At 38.6% G+C, this 19,323-nt stretch overlaps 1 protein-coding gene across 1 annotated transcript; it reads left to right on the top strand.

Annotated features, from left to right (window-relative positions):
- Positions 1–6,757: 6,757 nt before the first annotated feature.
- Positions 6,758–13,534, top strand: LOC124166468. The gene is made up of 4 exons (XM_046543998.1): positions 6,758–7,052; positions 8,032–8,267; positions 11,037–11,144; positions 13,369–13,534. Exons 1-4 carry the CDS (start codon positions 6,774–6,776, stop codon positions 13,532–13,534), a joined length of 789 nt encoding a protein of 262 aa, XP_046399954.1. The 5' UTR covers positions 6,758–6,773.
- The last annotated feature ends 5,789 nt before the right edge of the window (positions 13,535–19,323 follow it).

The following is a 19,323-nucleotide window of genomic DNA, read 5'->3' as shown; positions in this document are numbered from 1 at the left end:
GGGCAGTCATGCTTGCCCGCAATCAATTTGTTCAAACGTAGGTTGGATTGCAACGGATGAAAGGTAATGATGGTTGTTCTCGAACATTATGACGCCTGTGTGTAGCTGGAGTTATAGCTTTCTTCCCATACAAGACCCACTTGACAGTGTAAACCCCGTGATTCTACTCCCAACTAGCCCCCGAACACATCTTCGGCCCACAATCCACCTCATGCATCCATTGCCTCGCCCGCATTCAAAAGCGTTCATAATTGTCGATCGACTTACGAATACTTCTTGCTAGCTTCACTCTGAGTTGTGGCTCGTGGGAACTGCATATTTAATTTTAGGCCACACTATACCCAAACGATGAATGAGTTGTCATTAAATCAATACGGAGCATGAAATATTAATCTATAGAAGTTCCTAATTAAACTAGGATGCGCGGCATGAATGTTTTGTAGATAACATTGCGAGCATAGCAAGAGGTAGACGTAAGGTAGGGGAAATTTCTGGCTTTGTTACGATAAAAATGATAAAGACGTACCAGGAAGACTAGTAATGGCACAGCTATTCGCCTGCAGGTAATCAGTTCAGAAATTGATGCGGGCCAAGGGTGTAAGAGTAAAGTCACACTTCGGTATTATGATGTTTTTCAGATCTTTCGTATAAGTCGAACAACTTCCATTCACCTCCCACATTACGGCGTGGAATACACACCGTGCTCCGGGTGAGTAACCCCCTTCCCCTGACCACCTTTCCATCCCAATTCACCAATTTCCGCGCATGGCTACCAAAGCATTGCTAACTAAAGATAAATTCTCTGGCGACTTTTTTTTGCGCCAGCTCCAAGCGGTGGGTAGTCAGAAGTGCGCATTTACTATTTCGGCCAACTTCACAATTGAAAAACCAAATAATAATATTAAATCTACTCCATTGCACAGTGCTTTCATGTAAAGATGGGGTACGAATCACTGTATAACTTTGCTAGCCGAGAAAGTGCGCCAAACATAACCCGCTTTGTGCTATCCTTCTTCATAGGGTACTGGCGGGAAATTCGGAGGTTTTTTTTCATAAAAGCTTGCAACTACGCAAAAAACAATGCAAAGCGATTTTATTACATATCCATATCCATTTTTTTATTTATGAGGTTAAACTGGTTAATATTGACAAAATAGTTTTCCGTTTATTGAAATAAGTTGTAATAATGTAATAAGTTAAAGCAAATTGAATAATGGAGACATAATAAAGATACACTTCTACATGTTCCACAGAAGTTTTAATAACCGACCCAGGTTTCGACAATACACTATGTCATTTTCAAAGGTGAAATGCTATTTCGACAATACACTACTTATGCCATTTTCAAACCTTTGAAAATGACAAAGTGTATTGTCGAAACCTGGGTCGGTTATTAAAACGTTTGTGGAACACACTACAGTGTATCTTTATTATGTTTCCGGTCACCAAGTTCCACCATGTATCGCCATCCAGCCTTAAGTTGATTAAATAATGGACTACGTAAGAGCCGGTATATCGGCCCGCCGAACTAAAAGGGTTAAATAACTTCTTTTTAATAACGGCGGCTCAGCGGCATTTCCCTAAAATTCCGTCTTATCTCAAACAACCATGATATGTCCCCTTATAACACATGCCTAGTCGTCAAAACACCACATGGAGTTCACCCATGGTCATTCTTCCCCGGCACCTCTCAAATTGAGTCGGCCGTCGACCCTGCTGCTCGTTAGTCACGAAGGAGGAGAGTGAGTTCAGACAACCGTGACGGCAAAGTAAGAGTCCTTTCTCCTTCCTAGTTTACCCCATCAATTATGACAGGCCCGCTATATCAGAATACGTCCACTTGCAAAACCCCACGTGAAAATTTTAAAACAACACTGAAAGTGATTGTCAACTCACGGAGACCGTATCCCTCTTATTGACGCTTTCATTTTTCAATGCCTCAAGATCAAGTCAGTTGCATCATTAGACATACGTATCATAGGTACTGAAGAAGTATACGTAGCTAACATTTTGAAAATAGAGGTACGAATCAAAGTCTATGCCGCAAAAATGTCGACAGAAAAGAGGAGGCCCTAATCTGTGATGCTTTATCCACGCTCCCAATTCGATCGAATTTTAAACTGTTTTAAAAAACTCCATCTGCGCGAAAATGAGCCAAGAGAAATCCATTTACTTGTGTGAAGTCTCTTCGGGATTTTCACCGGTTTAATTTCTTGGGCATTGCTAACGTACATTCGGAGACAAAATTTTATCATCATGGTGAAAGATTAGATGAAAAGAAAGAGAACTCATCACGTTGAATCAAAACTCAATGAAACACATAACTTTTAAATGCTGTTCCTCGCAAAAGCAAGTACTTTATTGCAAGCGTAACTAACACATGGATTATGACGTAATTCTTTCTCGGCTTATCAATTGTCTGAATAATTTTGACTGGATAAGGTCAAGGCTTCTTCCTCCGTTAACAGAATGCTTCGAGTTCTACGTTTATGGTTCTGTCAAAATTAGTCTTTCACCATTACGACGATGAACGAGTAGTCCATGGAAAATTTGGTGATATACAACAAATTAAATTGTTGGTAATCCTCATAAGACTTCGCTATATGAATTCGCAGGGAAATAATTATTTTAAAACCAATTTACTCCTTATTTTTCAATTTAATGCTAGCACTACCGAGGAACACCATCGAAAAGTTGTTTTTCAAAACCATTTACACCCGAAAACGGAGACAGCACATCCAATGACCAACTGAAGAATAATATCTTATAACGTTTATGGTTACTTCAGATTTAAAAGATTTCAAAAACGCAGTATTGGGAATATTGAATAACTTTGCCAACTCGCTCAGTGAATAGCATCTATAAAAAGAAGTATGTGTTACCTCCAAATAGATAAGCAAACACGGATATATGCAGGTTTTTAACGCCTATTTTCTCTCATAATACCCCGCTATATCAGAATGACATCACCATTCACCTTACGCTGAGAATTGGAAAACGTAATCAACCATTTTACCAATTTATGGTGATTTCACCCCTGAAAGAAAATATTCAGTGAACACCACAATCGTTTCCTTAAGACCCTAAACTGAAAATAAATAAAAAAACACTGAATTTTGAAAAATTCAGGCATTACTGCAAAATCCTAACTAACCACAGCGTGAGTGAGACTATGGAGACGGGAAAAAGGACTGAAAAATAAATATTTGAAACAGGTTCCTTTCTGTTGAGATTGCAATTTAATACTTCAGCAGTTTCTACAAATAACATGTTCGGTGTTGCTGTTTCTGCTTCTGAGTTGCTTGACTAAATTAAAAGGAAGCTCAATACTTGAATAGGCAGGAAGTTCTTTTAGATCCTGAAGTCCATAATATCTATACGGTGGTAGAGCCTGAACCTCCCTCTTCAACCTGGTTTGTATATCCAATAGGGTCGAATTACTATCGAAAAAACCACAGCAATCCAAAGATGCTAAGTATAACTTTCAGCCTTTGTCGAAAACTTAGAAATCTGAACTTACAATTACCTACCAATGCTTAATATTAGCATTGCAAACCCTGCCGCTTTAAGGGTTGGAAATGTGGTTTTAATTGGTGTGGTGGCTAAAGTGTTGACTTCCCACCCAAAGAATCGGTTTCAAACCCCGACGGCGGCAGAAAATTTCCGATCCATGTTGGAATGTTGCGTGGAGGACATTTCAAGCGCAACACTCTGCCCGTCGGATAGGATGTTCAGCCGTGATCTCCTTGGCGCCTTTCTTTAAGAGCATGTTATTTCCGACACCGGCTTTCTCTCCTCCCTTGCCTCTCATATTATTCCCTCATAGCGCAATTGACTGCAGCTGCGCTTGGCCTTCTCCAAATATCATACCATATTAGGTTGGAAAAACGCGTAAACCAAAGGTAAGCAGGTTCTTATGAGCAGGCGATACAAGCATGGCATCATCTCCGAAAACTATTCATTTCCTCTCATGATCCGTCAATGCATATTCCAGGGTTTATTGGCCGCTCAAACGTGAAGAAACGTGATTCGTTCATAGACGGCTTTAAAAAAAAGCCTAAAAACGATGCTTTTCACACCCCTTTGATGCTTTAGTACTCTCACACCAACCAAACACCCGGCTATTGGCACCCCTCCCGCGCCTTGAGACCTCTTCCGTCGGCCCTCTGGCGGGAGATTGGTGAAACGGGCTGTGAAGACAGTTGAATGCCGTTTGCCGAAAGAGGTGAGGGTTTTTTCAAAAAGTGTTCATTTTTTCCATGATTTTTTCCAACATTCTATTCCGTTCTTTCCTTCTCTCGAAAGATTTCACCCTTTGTTGTGCCAGTGTACGAGTCTGGGTTCCAGAGAATTGGATTTTTTTTCTCATCGAACTTTTCATCCGTTCGGGTGAAATCCCGAACTCACCCAAAAGACAACGACTTCTCAAAACCACAACCGGCGGATCGTCGGCAAAAGTGCACGGACAGTTTTGGCACGTGAATATTTCCCAGTGGAAAGATTCTCTGGCCTTTCTCGACTCGTTGAATTGCATCAGGAAAAGGTAAGTGGAATGCATAAAAATAAGAGCAGCTACTACCCTTGAATTCAACCTGGTATAATTTCTGCGTCTTGGAAAATTCGTACCCTATGTATGCCCTACATATAATACGTAATAAGTGCAAATACGTGATGAAAATTATTTGATTCTACATCTCTATAGTCCATATCCCACAGCTATTTCTCTGAAAAATATCCAATCGCATGAAGAACAGTTTATATACTTTATATAATTCTCCATCGTGTTCCACGCCGGAGAATGATATACAATATCAAGATCACTCACGTTCCAACGCCCTGCATTTATTACGCTCAGCAAAATTGGTACACAAGGATAGTTCAAGTATAAATACTCAGGTTAAATTAGAACATGTTTACAGGGTTCTACTGACAATGTTGTTTTCTCGCGCCAGTTCTGTGCATCAACCACTGAAGTTCAGAGCGCAAAGAAGATTTTATTTGAAGAAATAATGGGCTAAAATGTATTGTACCTTCATTTCATCCGGAAAGATGTGGAAACCGTTATTCTACGATGTGACAAGCACTCACCAGACTCGACGTAAAAAGTCCCTCTTTCCTTATAAAATAATAATTTTGCATAGATGTATCAACAAATTTTCACTCATCAAAAAAAATCTATTTTTGGTGCTGCTTGGTCGCCGGCCTTCGTTCTGGTTCCACACTGAAAAAACTTAGCATGATTAACTAATTACTATGGTTCCCGTCCCGTTAAACACAATATGTTATGAACTGAATGTGCCTTTTTAACAGCTAACATGACTTCGATCCTTGATGAAGAATGCGAAATTTGCAAGTCGGCTTTGAGGAAGAATTTAATCGAACGAGCTAATCTAACGACGTACTGAATAATGCAACCATTAGAGTAAGATTCTATGTGAGAAGCACAGGAGAACTAAAATTGAAAGGCAAACCGAGTTTCTCCTGAGAGATGGGAAACTAAAATTTTAAATGGTGATGAGCTACTGGAACATGAAGCACGAGTCCTTTAAAACCTAAACCAAACTAGCTAATTTATTAATATCATTGCAAAATTTGCTTTACTTTGGTGATAAACTGTGAACCTGCTCTATTCTTCAGAATTCTGATTAAAAAATTAAAGTATTTGTACAATGTTAAATTATGTACAATTAAAGTATTTTTACAAATTTGTACAATGGTGAACTCAAAAATTATGTGGCTTTCATGCACGATGGCAATAAAAAGAATATTTACCATTTGCATAGTAATATAAAATCCGATTATCTTCCACCATCACGAGCTTTATACTCTTCGGTGAGAAGGAATCTATCACGGCTATGCTCCCAGCCAGTAGTATAAAAATACCCACCAGAGTGATATGGGGAATAAATAGTGTGCATAGCTCTTATTTTCAGATAAAAACAACACTTTTAAAACTTTTCGAAACAACAGCCGAGTCAGGCGCGGGATGTAGAACTTTTCCACACTCTTTTCCCATCAGGGACTTCGCGAGAATTATCGAGGGAGCAGGTGAAGTTCGTAAAATATTAACGCACAGCTTTTGTGTGCAAATGGCTCGGTTAGTATTGCTCCCTTGGGCCAAGGAGCTTGGATCAACAATCAGAAACCTTTCCACTCAAATTTTCTCGTTCCGTGTGCTGTCACATGCTTTTTACTTAGCTTGTGGTTACATGGTCCACCTTTCAGTGGTAGCCGCTATGAAGCCGTATGAATATTCTAAAAATTACCGATAAATTGTCTGTGTGACGACATGTACTCTTGTAGTGAGATGGATTGCTATCTTTGAGAATTGATGACGTATACCACAGACATGAGTATTTTTGCACAAACATTTACATCATTGAGGGCATTCAGCCAACTGTGGGGAATAAAAATATCGCTAATAGTACCCATTCCTCTATCTCATTCATTCAATGAATTACGATTTCTTGCCCAAGGTAACCTATTTATTATACTATTTGCGATTCGCCATGGAAGAAGTTAGCCTGATGGTGTAATTAGCCGCATACGTGACTGGTAATTTGGAGACCCGGGTTTGCATTCCGGCTTTATTAAGCATTTTTTGTATTGAAATTCACACTCGGTGAAATTTATTTATTTACAATAAATTATTCTAATGAATGACCATAAATAATCCATTGATTAGGATGAGAAAATATGTTTCCAAATATCACGTTTTAAGACCTATTTTTTAAATAATTTAATTATTTTTAGCTGAGTCGAGTGGGGCAAACATGGCGTCGGGCACTCCACTGAGGGTGGCCCTGTTTTTGTCGGCCCTGCTCGCCTATCTCTCGATGCCGGAGGACGCTACTGGCCTCGGAATGTGGGGCGACTTCTCGCGGCGATCCCAGGGGGCGCAGGGCGGGGATGACGGGGGCGTTGGCGCGTGGGTGGACGATGACCTCTCCCCATTCGACTCTGAGGTTAACCGCAGTGCACAGGTCATCGAGGAAAAGGTGAAGATAAGGAGGCGAAGATACGTTACCTTCCCGGAAGGAAGTTCTTCATCGGTAACTAACTACTCATTTAACTTATAATTAGTAGGTTATCGCAGTGTTTTACATACTTTGGTGACGGCGGGGGTAAGTCCTCGCCTGCCAAACCGAAGGTCGCGGGTTCGAGTCCCGTCTGGGTAGGTAGCCCCTACCCAGGAAATGGTTGTGTGTGATAGCCCTTCTTTCATGTCATTTCCCCCGATGTAAAAGGCCTGAAATGAGCTGTTTTCGGGGCAATGAAATTAATAAATATCCCTTTGTGTAGGTGGTATCCTTAGGGTGTTTTTTTCTAGATTGTGTTATATTACGGCAAGAATAGTTTTCAATATTCTTAGGTTTTCCCACAAACTCATCATATCACTCCAAACTTAAAGCTACCAGCGTAAAAACGACTTGATGCAAGTCATTTTTACGGCTATTTTCCAATTGCTCAGCACAAAAAGTACTCCTGCATACAATACTCAATGTTCTAAGGGAAATAAGGCTTAATAAAAATTAGCCCTAATATGTCATGAAAATAGTATGTCTCAGCTATTAAAAATAAAAATAAACCAGTAATCACGTGAACGGGTGAAAATATGTACTAAGGGATAAATAAACTATGTATTTTAAACCAAGGCATAACCCTTTCATATCCCGTCTACATCACCCCTTTTCAAATTATATTCTGATAACTCCGCTTAAACATTCAGATATAAATAAAAAATCTTAACAATCTCTTTTAATGCTACAATTACGGATTCTTAGAATTTTCTGTTCTTAATCTAAATTCAAAATTTTCTTGCTCTTAATCTCTTTGCTTGAATATTTGCAAAGACATCCTAACAAACTAGCCGTAATCCCATTAGTGGAAGTTGATAAACTTACGCCTTACTGCCGCTTCAGAACTCCCGCTATGCTAAATTCGTGTCATTTTTGAGCTCATGGAAACTCTATGTGCCATTAAAACAGCTACTTCCATGTTCCTAGATCACTTTTACGACATTATTTTCAGTTAGCCATCTGCTTGTCTCTCGGGGTCTCCGACACGAATTTAATCTTCACCCACGGCCTTGGTTATGGCATCTCTTTCGAACTTCCCAACGACACCAAATCGCTGAGAGGAGAGGGCAAGGCGAAAGGCGATGAGGCAAGCCGGGAGCTGAGATCCCTCGACTTGGACAACGATTTCCCGGCGAAGAGAAGGGACAGAAGAACACTCTACCGGCGGATAGAAGAAGCTCTCAAGGCGTGAGTTGACAATAGAAGAACCAGTAGTTCAGGAGTTTCCTTATGTATTACTGATCTTTATTTACCTGCATCGCCCCATTTCAAGTTATGTAGTTTTCAAATTTTGTATTGATAATTCCACTTAAATATTCAGATATTTATCAGTATCTGAATGACCTCTTTATGATATCATCGTGGACTCATAGTATTTGCTGTTATTAATCAAATTTCAGACTAAGTAAGTACAGGTGGATAAAAAAATGTTGGTAGATCAGAAAAAAATTATACTAAGGAAGTAGAGGTAACCCGTAATTTTGAACGTAGGTAACCCGTCTACTTAATTAATCTTAGTTTCTAGAATTGTTTTCGATCGCCTTCATTTTTTCTAACTTGTATTTATTTTTTGTGTTACGTGTTTTAAAATTAAACTATATTTTCACATACAGGTGGTATAACTACTGTCTGTAGAAATGGTGATATAACCAATGTCTACCTTAAAAGATCTCCACCCATTAAAATGCCGTGTTAAACTTTTCTATTTCAACAGTAACGGTAACGCGTGTTTAAATCATTAAATTACTACATTATATTGTGTATTATTATATTTTAATGTTTTAGTCAGCACATTCATGCATTTAACATTCCTTATTACATTATGAATGGAAAGACCCGGCACATCTGTCATACCAAGTGGCGTGTGCAGTGGCGTAGCCAAAAACTTCGTTCGGGGGGGGGGGGGGGAGAGGGAATTTTCGAAAAACAGGTTACTAAGTAGGGGGTTTTAAACTAATTTTAACACCTTTCATAATCGAAAAAACATCATTTTTTAAAGAAATGTTTTGTAAATTCATGATTTTCCAATCTTTTGTTTTCTTCCATGAAGGAAAATAATTTCGTTTTTATATTTCCGTGGCGGGTCCGGATCCTCCCTGGCTCCGCCAAGGGGCGTATCCGCCAAGGATCAGGGGTAGGCCAGAGCTGGGGGAGAAGGAGCGACGTGACCCATGTTTATTTTAAATTTTTTACTGTAAAATGATTTGCGCAGAGGTACTCAATGGTACTGACAAATAAAGAAAAAGGTTATACTAAATTAATGTATCAAATAATTATAACATATCCTAATAAATATTTAAAATAATTACTATCCGTCAACATTACGGGTAGAGGTCCTTCTAGGTAGCCATACGATCCCGGTCGTTCTAGTGTTTTCAAGTTTCACTGTAGATTCACTACCATAAACCAAAACTTTTGACACACTTGTAAAAAAATTGTTATTTCAAGTATGACAGCCTTGGAATCAAAATATTTAGTGACATTAAAATAACAAGATGTGATGCGTGCATAAGTATATTGGGCAATTTCCAGCAGTTTCAGCCAATTTTCATTCTGAAACCATTTCAATACTTCATTTTAACTTCACTTACATTATTTATTTTCCAATAACTCCAGGGATGAGGTCAGGAGACTACATTAACTTTTAACATGATTCATAGACTATGCAGGATCTTCTATCGGTTTTTTCTAAAAAACCACAAGCATATTTTAGTTTCCAACTGCGTTATTTTAAACCAAAACACAATTGTCACAGAAGAATGAAGAGAAATTTAAAGGGATTTCAAAAAAATTATAAAATTAAATGGGAAGTCCAATTTTATGGCGTCAAAGGGTAGAGGAAAATGTGAGTGACATACTGGCATTTCACGAAAACGATATTTACTTCGCCACTTCGAGGTACCCCCGTAACCTATCGATAGTTGTGAGATATTGAACGGAAATATTTCTCAAAGGGGAGAATTTGCAAGTTCTGGGAATCGTGTAATGAGGTTTATAGTAGCAAAAAGAGTTGATAACCCATTGATCCACATAAACATTCTCTCCACATGCCGAGTGCTTTTCATAAAGAAACGTAACTACACAAAGAGCCATTAAAGTTTAAAAGCACACATGCTTTCAAACATGTTCATGCACATAAAAGGAATTTCTGCTCGAATTTATGAAAACTCAATGATAATCTCCAAATATGCACAAGGAAATTTTTGGTATATCTGTTCGGAATAGAGTCACAAAAAATAATTAAATGTATACAAGGCAGATGACACACTTAATCTTCATATCATAAGTCTTTGTTGCTGAGAATAATAACGAAATATGTCACATTCATACAATCTAGATTTCTAAGCACGGTATTACCTACGGTTCATTTGAATGAATTCAAATACACCGTATATTTCCAGAAATTGTAAACAGTTTGTTGTATTCTTGGAGCCTCCCTTCCCTTCATATACTGCTCTCTTCAGTTAGCTGTAAGGTCTACTTACTCTCTTTCAATCTATCTAAAAATCCTATTCTTTTCCTTCCCCTCCCTTCTTTACCTAACATTTTACCCTCAACACTGTTTTCAAAATTCCCTTCCCGCTAAGTAATCCCTACGTCCATGCCTTCAATCTCCTCCGTATCTAATCTAAAAGCTGCCTCTCCTCACCCACCATGTCCAGCACTTCGTCGTTCCTCCTCCTCTCCGTCCACTTCACCTTCTCCATTCTTCGCCACACCCACATCTCGAATGCCTCCAGTCTTCTCTCGTCCCCCATCTCCTGTGTCCACGTTTCCACACCGTAGAGAGCTACACTCAAGATAAAACTCTTCACTAAACTTTCCTATAAACTATTACGTAGGTAAAAGTTATCTAACCAAGAAACCTTAATATTTGAGGAGCTCTTCACGCGATGAAACAGTGTTCATGATTTTTTTTTAATTTCATACCTAGCAAAAATACACTTTTTTCCATAGGTTTGGACTGAATGGCAAAGCCTGCATCCTACACACGCTTTGCGAAGCTGCTCAAAGACTGGCACCCAAAGGAGGATTGATGCAGGAGTTCCTAAGGATTATATTTTCGTAAGTTGAAATCCCAGAAACTCTACTTAAAACACGTTACACCACCATTTAAATTCTCTACCTTCAACTGTATCCCTAATGGTTTTCCGGACGAGGCGATACTGAAACAAATTTATGAGTCTCGAGAGGAGATGAACTTAAAATATATAAACCCATTTCGATGAAGGGATAATAATAAAGTTATGTTTATAGGCGTCATTTCAAGACCCCGATTTATGTGCTCGCTAAGTGGTAAGCCCCAGATTTTATGGAATTTCACGTTCCGAGAGGAGGAAAAAGTAAATTTTGGCCAACTTCCACCTCGAAAGTAAGCTCACAACCAGGAAGTGCAGTTTTTGGGATGAGGAAATGGAGTAGTACGGTCATGGGAGGGAGCTGAGTGCAAGGCATGAGGGGTTGAAAGAAACGTTTAAGTAACTTATCCCATTGATACCAACTTAAGATTTTAAATACTAGGCCTAAAATGAAGACAAGTATTTCCGGAAAGATATGGTAGAACATCATATTAAAAGATTCACAAAGATATCGCACTGGCCACTTCATTTAAATTTCACTAACTCTACCATACGTGATTCGATTGACTTGCAGTCATCATTAGATACTAACATATTTAAATTTCAATATATTCCCTGGGACTAACATGAAGAAGCAAAGAACAGTAATAACTAAATGTAAATTTAATAACTAAATAACTAAATTATATATAGATAGGCGGATTTAGGGGGGCACGGAGGCACGTGCCCCCCCCCGACGCTTAAAAAATAGAAAATATGTTTTTTTTTTCTATTATCATAACGTTTTTTTTTGTTTTTTTTTTGTATCAAGGAGCCTCAATAATTTGATTTCATATTAATAACTTTTATGTCAAAATAAAGAGAATATTTTGCACAGTTATCGTTGTACCTTTTTTTTAATCTCAAGTATTAGAAGATTCCTTGCTTGTCAGACCCTTGTGCCCCCCCCCCCCTCAGAAAAAAATTCTGGATCCACTCCTGAATATAAACAAAACAATCACTGATGAGCATGGTGTCGCTGGGAAAAGGGCCATGGGCAAATGATGTCAGGTTTTCGAGTACGGATTTGGGAATTAAAAGTAAAAACTCACGCGGTGCGAAGAAATTCTGCGAAATGTCCCAACATAAACACGCAGAATTTAAATGCCTATAATTTTTTAAATGCCTCTAATTTTTCCTACACTGGGTTAAGCCCTGTACTCATTTATGGATAGGACCCTTTCGAAAAGAGCAAAGCATAAGAGTATGTGTATCGCATAGTTTAATTATAATCATGTTACGGTAATTATCTATTGACTAATACCCCTTATTCCTCCAAAGAGTGTGTATAACTATAGCATTAATTTATTTATTTACCATCCTACTGAAAACAGCACTATTTGTTCCCTTATAAGAGAGTTTTCAGCCAGATAACAATTACGCGTACGTGAAAATGCATGCCCTGGAGAGGGGCAACCTACCGAGTTGGGACAAGAAATCGAGACTTCTTTGGCAGGCGAGGACTATACCCGCCGCCTTCAAGGCGGATCCTCGCCGGCGAAAGAAGAGATCGCGGGGTTGGGGTCCGGAGAGGTAGGTGGCCCCAGAGCATGGATGTTCATGTGCGTTCAATTGTTTACTTGTAAAAAAACTGTAGTAAGAGGCTACCGTGGCAATTAACCTTATTTTTGATACTTAAATTTCATTTTACTGAATTTTAAATTTTAAAATTCAATTCACTGTTCACAATTCACCAATTCAATTTAATTCAGAATTTAATTCACGAATTTTAAATTTAATTTACTGAATTTTAAAGTCGCGGTTTCTAGTCCCGGCTCGGTAGGTTGCCCTGATCCAGGACATAAATTTTCGCGTACGCTTAATTCTTAACTTACTGAAAACTCCCTTGTCAGAGGCTGTTTTCGGTAGTAAGGCAAATTAAAAAATTAATGTTACAGTTACACATACACTTTCGAGGAATAATGGGTATTAGCAATGGATAGTAATTGTAACATGCTTATAATTAAAACATGCAATGCACATACTCATATGCTCTATGCTTATCGAAAGGCCCCTATCCATAAGTGAGTCCCTGTGTAAGGAAAATTATAGGGTAAGATTTCATCCTCTAAAATATCTAGAACCAGCTGCCATGTCAGCACACGCATTATTAACCGAATATAAACGCTACATATTTTTTTATACCTAATCGAATCGTTTACTGATCCTAGGATGCCTCAGCTCGACAAACCTCATTCTTGGGACGGCTGGGACTGGAACGCAGAATCATCCACGGAATACGACAAGGCACACCTACACGGCAGGGACAACCCAGACGACAACTGTGCATTCTATTTCCCAGGATGTGACATATCACTTCTCGATTACCTCATCTGATGGATAATTTATATTACAGAACCTGATAAAAATGAAAATGCCAACTTTAAAGTCTATTCATTTCATAATTAAAATCATTAAAAATTAATCATTGTGCAAGTGAAAGAAAAAATTCTTCTCTTAAAAATTACACGGATCACTAAAAATTAGGTAAGGACCTCCCTACATACCCATAGATTCCAAGATTTTGCAAAAACTAATGGTTTAATTTTACGGTATTCTGTCAATAAACGTGTAGCATGCACTTCATTCCAATTCAATTTAAATTTATGACAAAGAAACTTACTCCTAATTCTTATATAGAGAACCATAGAGTTAAATATTTTATGTTCAGTACTGTCTGAAACCGGCATTTGCATGGAAATTTATTGATCAAGAATACTCAGGTAACTACTGAGAATATTATGATTTTGTCCTTTCCGTATGATACTGGTGAAATATTCACGTGTTTTTCACTGTCTGAGTTTCTTATTGGCCGACGTTTCAATGACCTCTGCCATAGTCCCCGAGGCAATTGATGAAAAATCCGAGGAGATTTCACCAGTACTGAGAATTATTTCAATTTTTCTGCTGTATTAATATCAATATTCTTGTTAAACCTACAAATTTATCATGAAATGAACCAGTTGAAAAAAGCATTTGGTAACAATCTCTTAATAAGGCATCAAATGAACCAAAATCAGTACATCACAGAAATTTTCAGCTATGTTACAACTTCTTCTAAGTAGTCAACCCGTGGGTTGGTTTGTAGAAGTCTCCCATCGTTGTCTGTCTTCCGCCAGCCATTTTAGCTCCAGGTAATTGTTGCAGCTTATGTCTTTCATTACTTGGGTAATGTAATTCAACCTCGGTCTTCCTCTGCTGTTCTTTCCTTCCACGGTGCCTTCCAAAATTGTCTTTACTAACCCATCATGTCTCCGTAAATGACCAACCCACTTATAAATATTCCACAGGTCTGCTTTCAATCCCAGTCTGTCCAGTATTTCCTTATTCCTAACCCGGTCTACCCATGATACTTACGGTAGCACCATAGCTCAAAAGCATCAATTCTTTTTTAGTAACTAACTATATTACAACTAGAATTCAGAATTTTGGATAGCTGATGAATCTGCAATTGAAACACCTAGCACGCAAATAACTATTTTCACTAACTTCGAGCATCCTTAATGCCAAGTAATAATATCAATATACTTGTTGCCATATCGTCATGTAATTTGTGTGTGGAGTAATAAAATTATTTATTATTATTATTATAAGTAGGAAACTAAACAATGAATGGAGGTGATTCCACGATAACATGAGATTTTAATCACAATTATCAGCACGGCTAACTCATTTCGATTTTCAATTTTCTCTCAATCCTAGCAGGCAAAAGTAAAACGGGAGTAGTTCCCCCGGACGTCGACAGGTAACGCTGCTGTGTCTTGCACGCTGTGGTGGTGGTTGAGGAGAGCGGTGCAACAGCTGGAAGTCAGTTAAGCAGGCAGAAATTGATAATAAACACTCGCATCTCTAAGCCACTCAGAAAATTGGAAGCAAGCAGATGAATATAAGAAATAACCGATAGGTATGACATAGAATTATAGTAAATTCATCCTTCGGCGATAGTGGAAGTGGATAACCATTTAATGCATAGAGTTAAACATTATTTCCACTTATTATTGCATAACTGTACAGTTTCTTCATGCTTCAGCCTTCCAAGTGGGGCAAAGTTGTTGGCACTGGCTGAGGCTATTGCTACAATTGTGTGTTACGCCCAAAAAAAATCACTTTCTTGTTAGGTATGGATGGTTATGATAAAAAAAACCGGTGTTCGGTTAACCGGTTACTTTGAGTGATCAGAGTACTTGAGTATTTAAACCGGAAGAAAAAAACACTGGTAATATTCAGATTACAACATAAAAAATTGCATATCTTCGGTTCTTATGAAAAAACTATTGCATTTTTGAACTTCGTCCGGCTTTTTCATAACATTCATCCGAAAATCTGGTAACTAGATTCTCCAACAGAGGGCTTTTGACTCGGTCCGACCCCGATGACTGTGCTTGAATATAACTAAATCTAAAACAAAAGTTAGAGGGGTCCGACCCCCCCCCCCCCCCGAAATTTTATGGGGGACTACGACCATTTTTGGGGGCCCAGAACCCCTCCAGGTACAGCCGTGCTTGAAAATAAATGCATCTGAAAGAAAAAACTTAGGGGGACCCGAACCCCCCCTGATTTTCTGGGGGATTACGAGACTTATGGGGGTCCGGGCCCCCCTTAACCTTCCAGCTCATCCGATGTCTAGGGGGTACCGGCGGCGCCCCCCCCCCCCCCCGAATTTTTCAGTGAAGCGACGATCCTTCTTGGGACGCTGGGACCCCTACCTATGGGGACCGGGAACCCCCTTGCTACGCTCATGCAGAATACATGTTTTAATATAAATAAACTTCAAAAAATGACGTAAGATTTTCGAGGGGGCCCGGTCCCCCGTAGAAAACTCTCGAAGTGACTGTACCCTTAAGACGCATGTGAACTTGTAAATTTGATGATTTTTTTAAATACTCATATATTTATTCATGAATTTGGCCACATGGCAGGTATGCTTTCAGTGACTAAAATAGTATTTCCGGGACTTCATTTCTTTTCCATTTCCGCAATAGCTACACCAACGCCTTGGTTATTTTACTCAAGTTATTTTGCAAATACCGGAGAGTAACCGAGTACTCGTTCCATTTTCCAAGTTAAGACGCATTGAAAAAACCTATACCGAAGCGATAAGCTGCATGGTTTCTTCACGAGTATTCAGGCGTCCGATTATTTCTGCTGGTTGTTTAGATATAACCGAAAAATAACCTAGTACTCGTTCCATTTCAACTTGAGACCCATAGAAAAAACTTTTCCGTAGCGAAAGGTTTCCCCCACGAGTTTCACTCATCCGGTTACTTTTCGGTTATGCCAACGAGTACTCGTCGCTTAGGTTTTAGCCGTCCACTAGGTTTTTCGGTTATATCAGAAATAAACGGTTATAATATGCTCTGTGGCCGGTAAAAATTTTTTCCTCTATTTCTATCGAGAAGTTTTAGTGATGGTTTTTACCATAACAACTGAACGAGAACTAGTGGCTGTTCTAATCCATTAAGGCGATTATAAACGCGGTGTCATTTCTTGGTAAAGAAACCTTACGCAGCGTATTGGAATCTTTAACAAAGTACGAGTGTCACCCCCAATAATCCAGCCGCTTATTTTCTTGGTATTTTAGCGAGAAACATTATTGAAACACAAGATATATCATACTCAACTTTCCAGGATTTATATGGCAAACCCAGTTTAAATATCAGTAATAATTTTTATCGTGTACTGAGGTATACATATAATAGGTATTTTATGTATAGTTGATTCTTGACGAGTGTGTATTGCTAAAAACCTTAAAGGCAAGGAAATCGAAGCAAAATACCACTGGTAGAGGTGAACTGATTCCGTCCTCTCAGTAACACGCATTGACCCAATCAAATTAATCCACGCCATCATTTTGTTCCAAAAATTCTAAGACTGGCGAATAAAAAGTAACCTACTGCGTAAATGATTTACTCAGCACAATTTTTATGGCGGACACATGCTAAAAACTTACATTCACGACTTGTTTGTAACTTTGAGAGTCGCTGCCCACCTTTTACGGCTTTTAATATGAGGAATGAACTAAAGATATTCTTAAATATTAATGGGGAATAATATTGGCGGATGTCACTTATATGACATAAGCAAATAGCCATCTACATATATTTAGATGAATACATTCAAATTACATTCAGGCTGGAATAAACTCCGAGTCTTTCGTTGGTAAATAAGACATGTGGAGAGTCCAAAAGAATCTCAGAATACACATCATCCCTTTTCCTCCCGCTCAACATTTTGTCAAGTTTTCCATACGCATTGCTACAATTAACAGCGTCAACACTTTATAGCTGGAAATCCTTTGAATAAAGATGCATCAGAAGTAATCTACCGTGGATAATGATTCTCTCAGCACTACTAATAAGACGGGCGTACTATAAACTCACAACCATGACTCCTTCGCATCTTTATGTGTTGCAACCCTACCAAATTTGGCTTTTAAGATGAAGGTGGAACTAATTTAAGCTTACATATTTACGGTTAATATTATTGCTGGAACTCGCCTGAATGACATATATAGGTATCTTTTTGCAGATATCTAAAATAAGGCTTGTCAAATTTCAATCAGGCTGGAAAACACTCAAAAGTCCTTTAGTAAATAAGACACGTGAAGAGTATAAAGGATCTAAGAGGAAACATCAATCTCTCTCACACGCACTCAGCATTCTGTATGGATTTCCATACGAATTGCTGCAATGAAAAGCGTCCATACTTTGTTGCCCAAAACTTCTTTGCAAATGATGAATCAGAAGTAATCTACTGAGGATAATGATCTACTCAACTCTATGCTCAAGGCGGATGTACTATAACTCCGAATCCACGTATTGTTTGCAACTTTGACCATTACTAACCCAACAGTTCCGACTTTTAAGACGAAGGTGAAAATAAAACGCTTAAATATTTTTTGTGAATTCTTTTGCTGGATGTCGTTAAAATCACATATAGATATCTACCTATACGTATATTTGATAATTCTTCTCAAATTCCACTCAGTCTGTAATAAATGTTTTGTAACCCCGCCATTTCCGGTTTATAAGACGAGGGTGAAGTTAAAGTTATACTTACCTACGGTGAATGCTATTGCTAGATGCCGCCTGAATAACACAAATAGAATTCTGATTACAGATGTCTAAGATAAATCTTCTCTTAGTCCATTCCATTTAGAGGATTTTTCAACGGAGGATAAACAAAGTACAACACAAAAATGCATGCCCTGGATAGGGACCACCTACCCAGGCGGGATTCGCACCCACGACCTATGGTTTGACAGGCGAGGACTTTACCCCACCACCACCGAGGTCGGCAAAATAAGACATGGAAAGACTCCAAAGGATCTTAGAGATACATTATCCCTCTTACATTTTCTCTAAATTTCCTTACGTATCGCTACAATGAACAGCGTCAACACTTAGTAGCCCAGAAATTCATTGAATAATGATGAATCAGAAGTAATCTATTGTGGATAATGACCTACTCAGCAATATTTTTAAGGCGATCGTACTTGTTTGTTAGGAACTTTATGTGTGATATTAACAGTAACGGTAAATGCTAATGCTGGATGTCGTCTAAATGACAAATATAAATATCTAAAATAAACAATCTCAAATTCCATTAAGGCTGGAATAACCATATCCTTCGTTGGCAAATAATGCGTGCAAAGACTCCAAAGGGTCTTAGAGAAACATCAATCCCTCTCACAATGTAGAATCTGAGTTTTTCCCGGCGTATGCTCTGCAGGAATATTTCTCGGGTTTCCCACCGGGTGTCGCATCGGGTTGTAGTTCCCAACGTTTCAATGACTAAGTCCGTCATCGTCATCAGGGGTTAAACTTACCTACGGTGAAACGTTGGCATTGAAACGGCATTGAAACGTTAGGAACTACAACCCGATGCGACACCCGGTGGGAAACCCGAGAAATATTCCTGCAATCCCTCTCACATTTTCTCAAAATTTCCTTACGTATCGCTACAATGAACAGCGTCAACACTTTGTAGCCCAGAAATTCATTGAATAACGATGGATCAGAAGTAATTCACTGCGGATAATTATCTACTCAGTGCTATTTTTAAGGCAGATGTACTGAAAACTGAAATCCACGTCTTATTTGCAAATTTGGGAATTACTACTCCAA

This window comes from Ischnura elegans, chromosome 10 (assembly GCF_921293095.1).
Source record: "Ischnura elegans chromosome 10, ioIscEleg1.1, whole genome shotgun sequence".
Lineage (NCBI taxonomy): Eukaryota > Metazoa > Arthropoda > Insecta > Odonata > Coenagrionidae > Ischnura > Ischnura elegans.
The sequence above is the reverse complement of the archived record's forward strand: the minus strand, read 5'-3'. Positions and strand labels throughout refer to the sequence as shown.

Excerpts from the sequence above, each read along its gene's own strand:
- LOC124166468 (XM_046543998.1), top strand. The coding sequence starts at position 6,774 with ATGGCGTCGGGCACTCCACTGAGGGTGGCCCTGTTTTTGTCGGCCCTG. Across the intron at positions 8,268-11,036 it reads ATAGAAGAAGCTCTCAAGGC|GTTTGGACTGAATGGCAAAG; the intron begins GTGAGTTGACAA and ends TTTTTTCCATAG. Across the intron at positions 11,145-13,368 it reads TTCCTAAGGATTATATTTTC|GATGCCTCAGCTCGACAAAC; the intron begins GTAAGTTGAAAT and ends TACTGATCCTAG.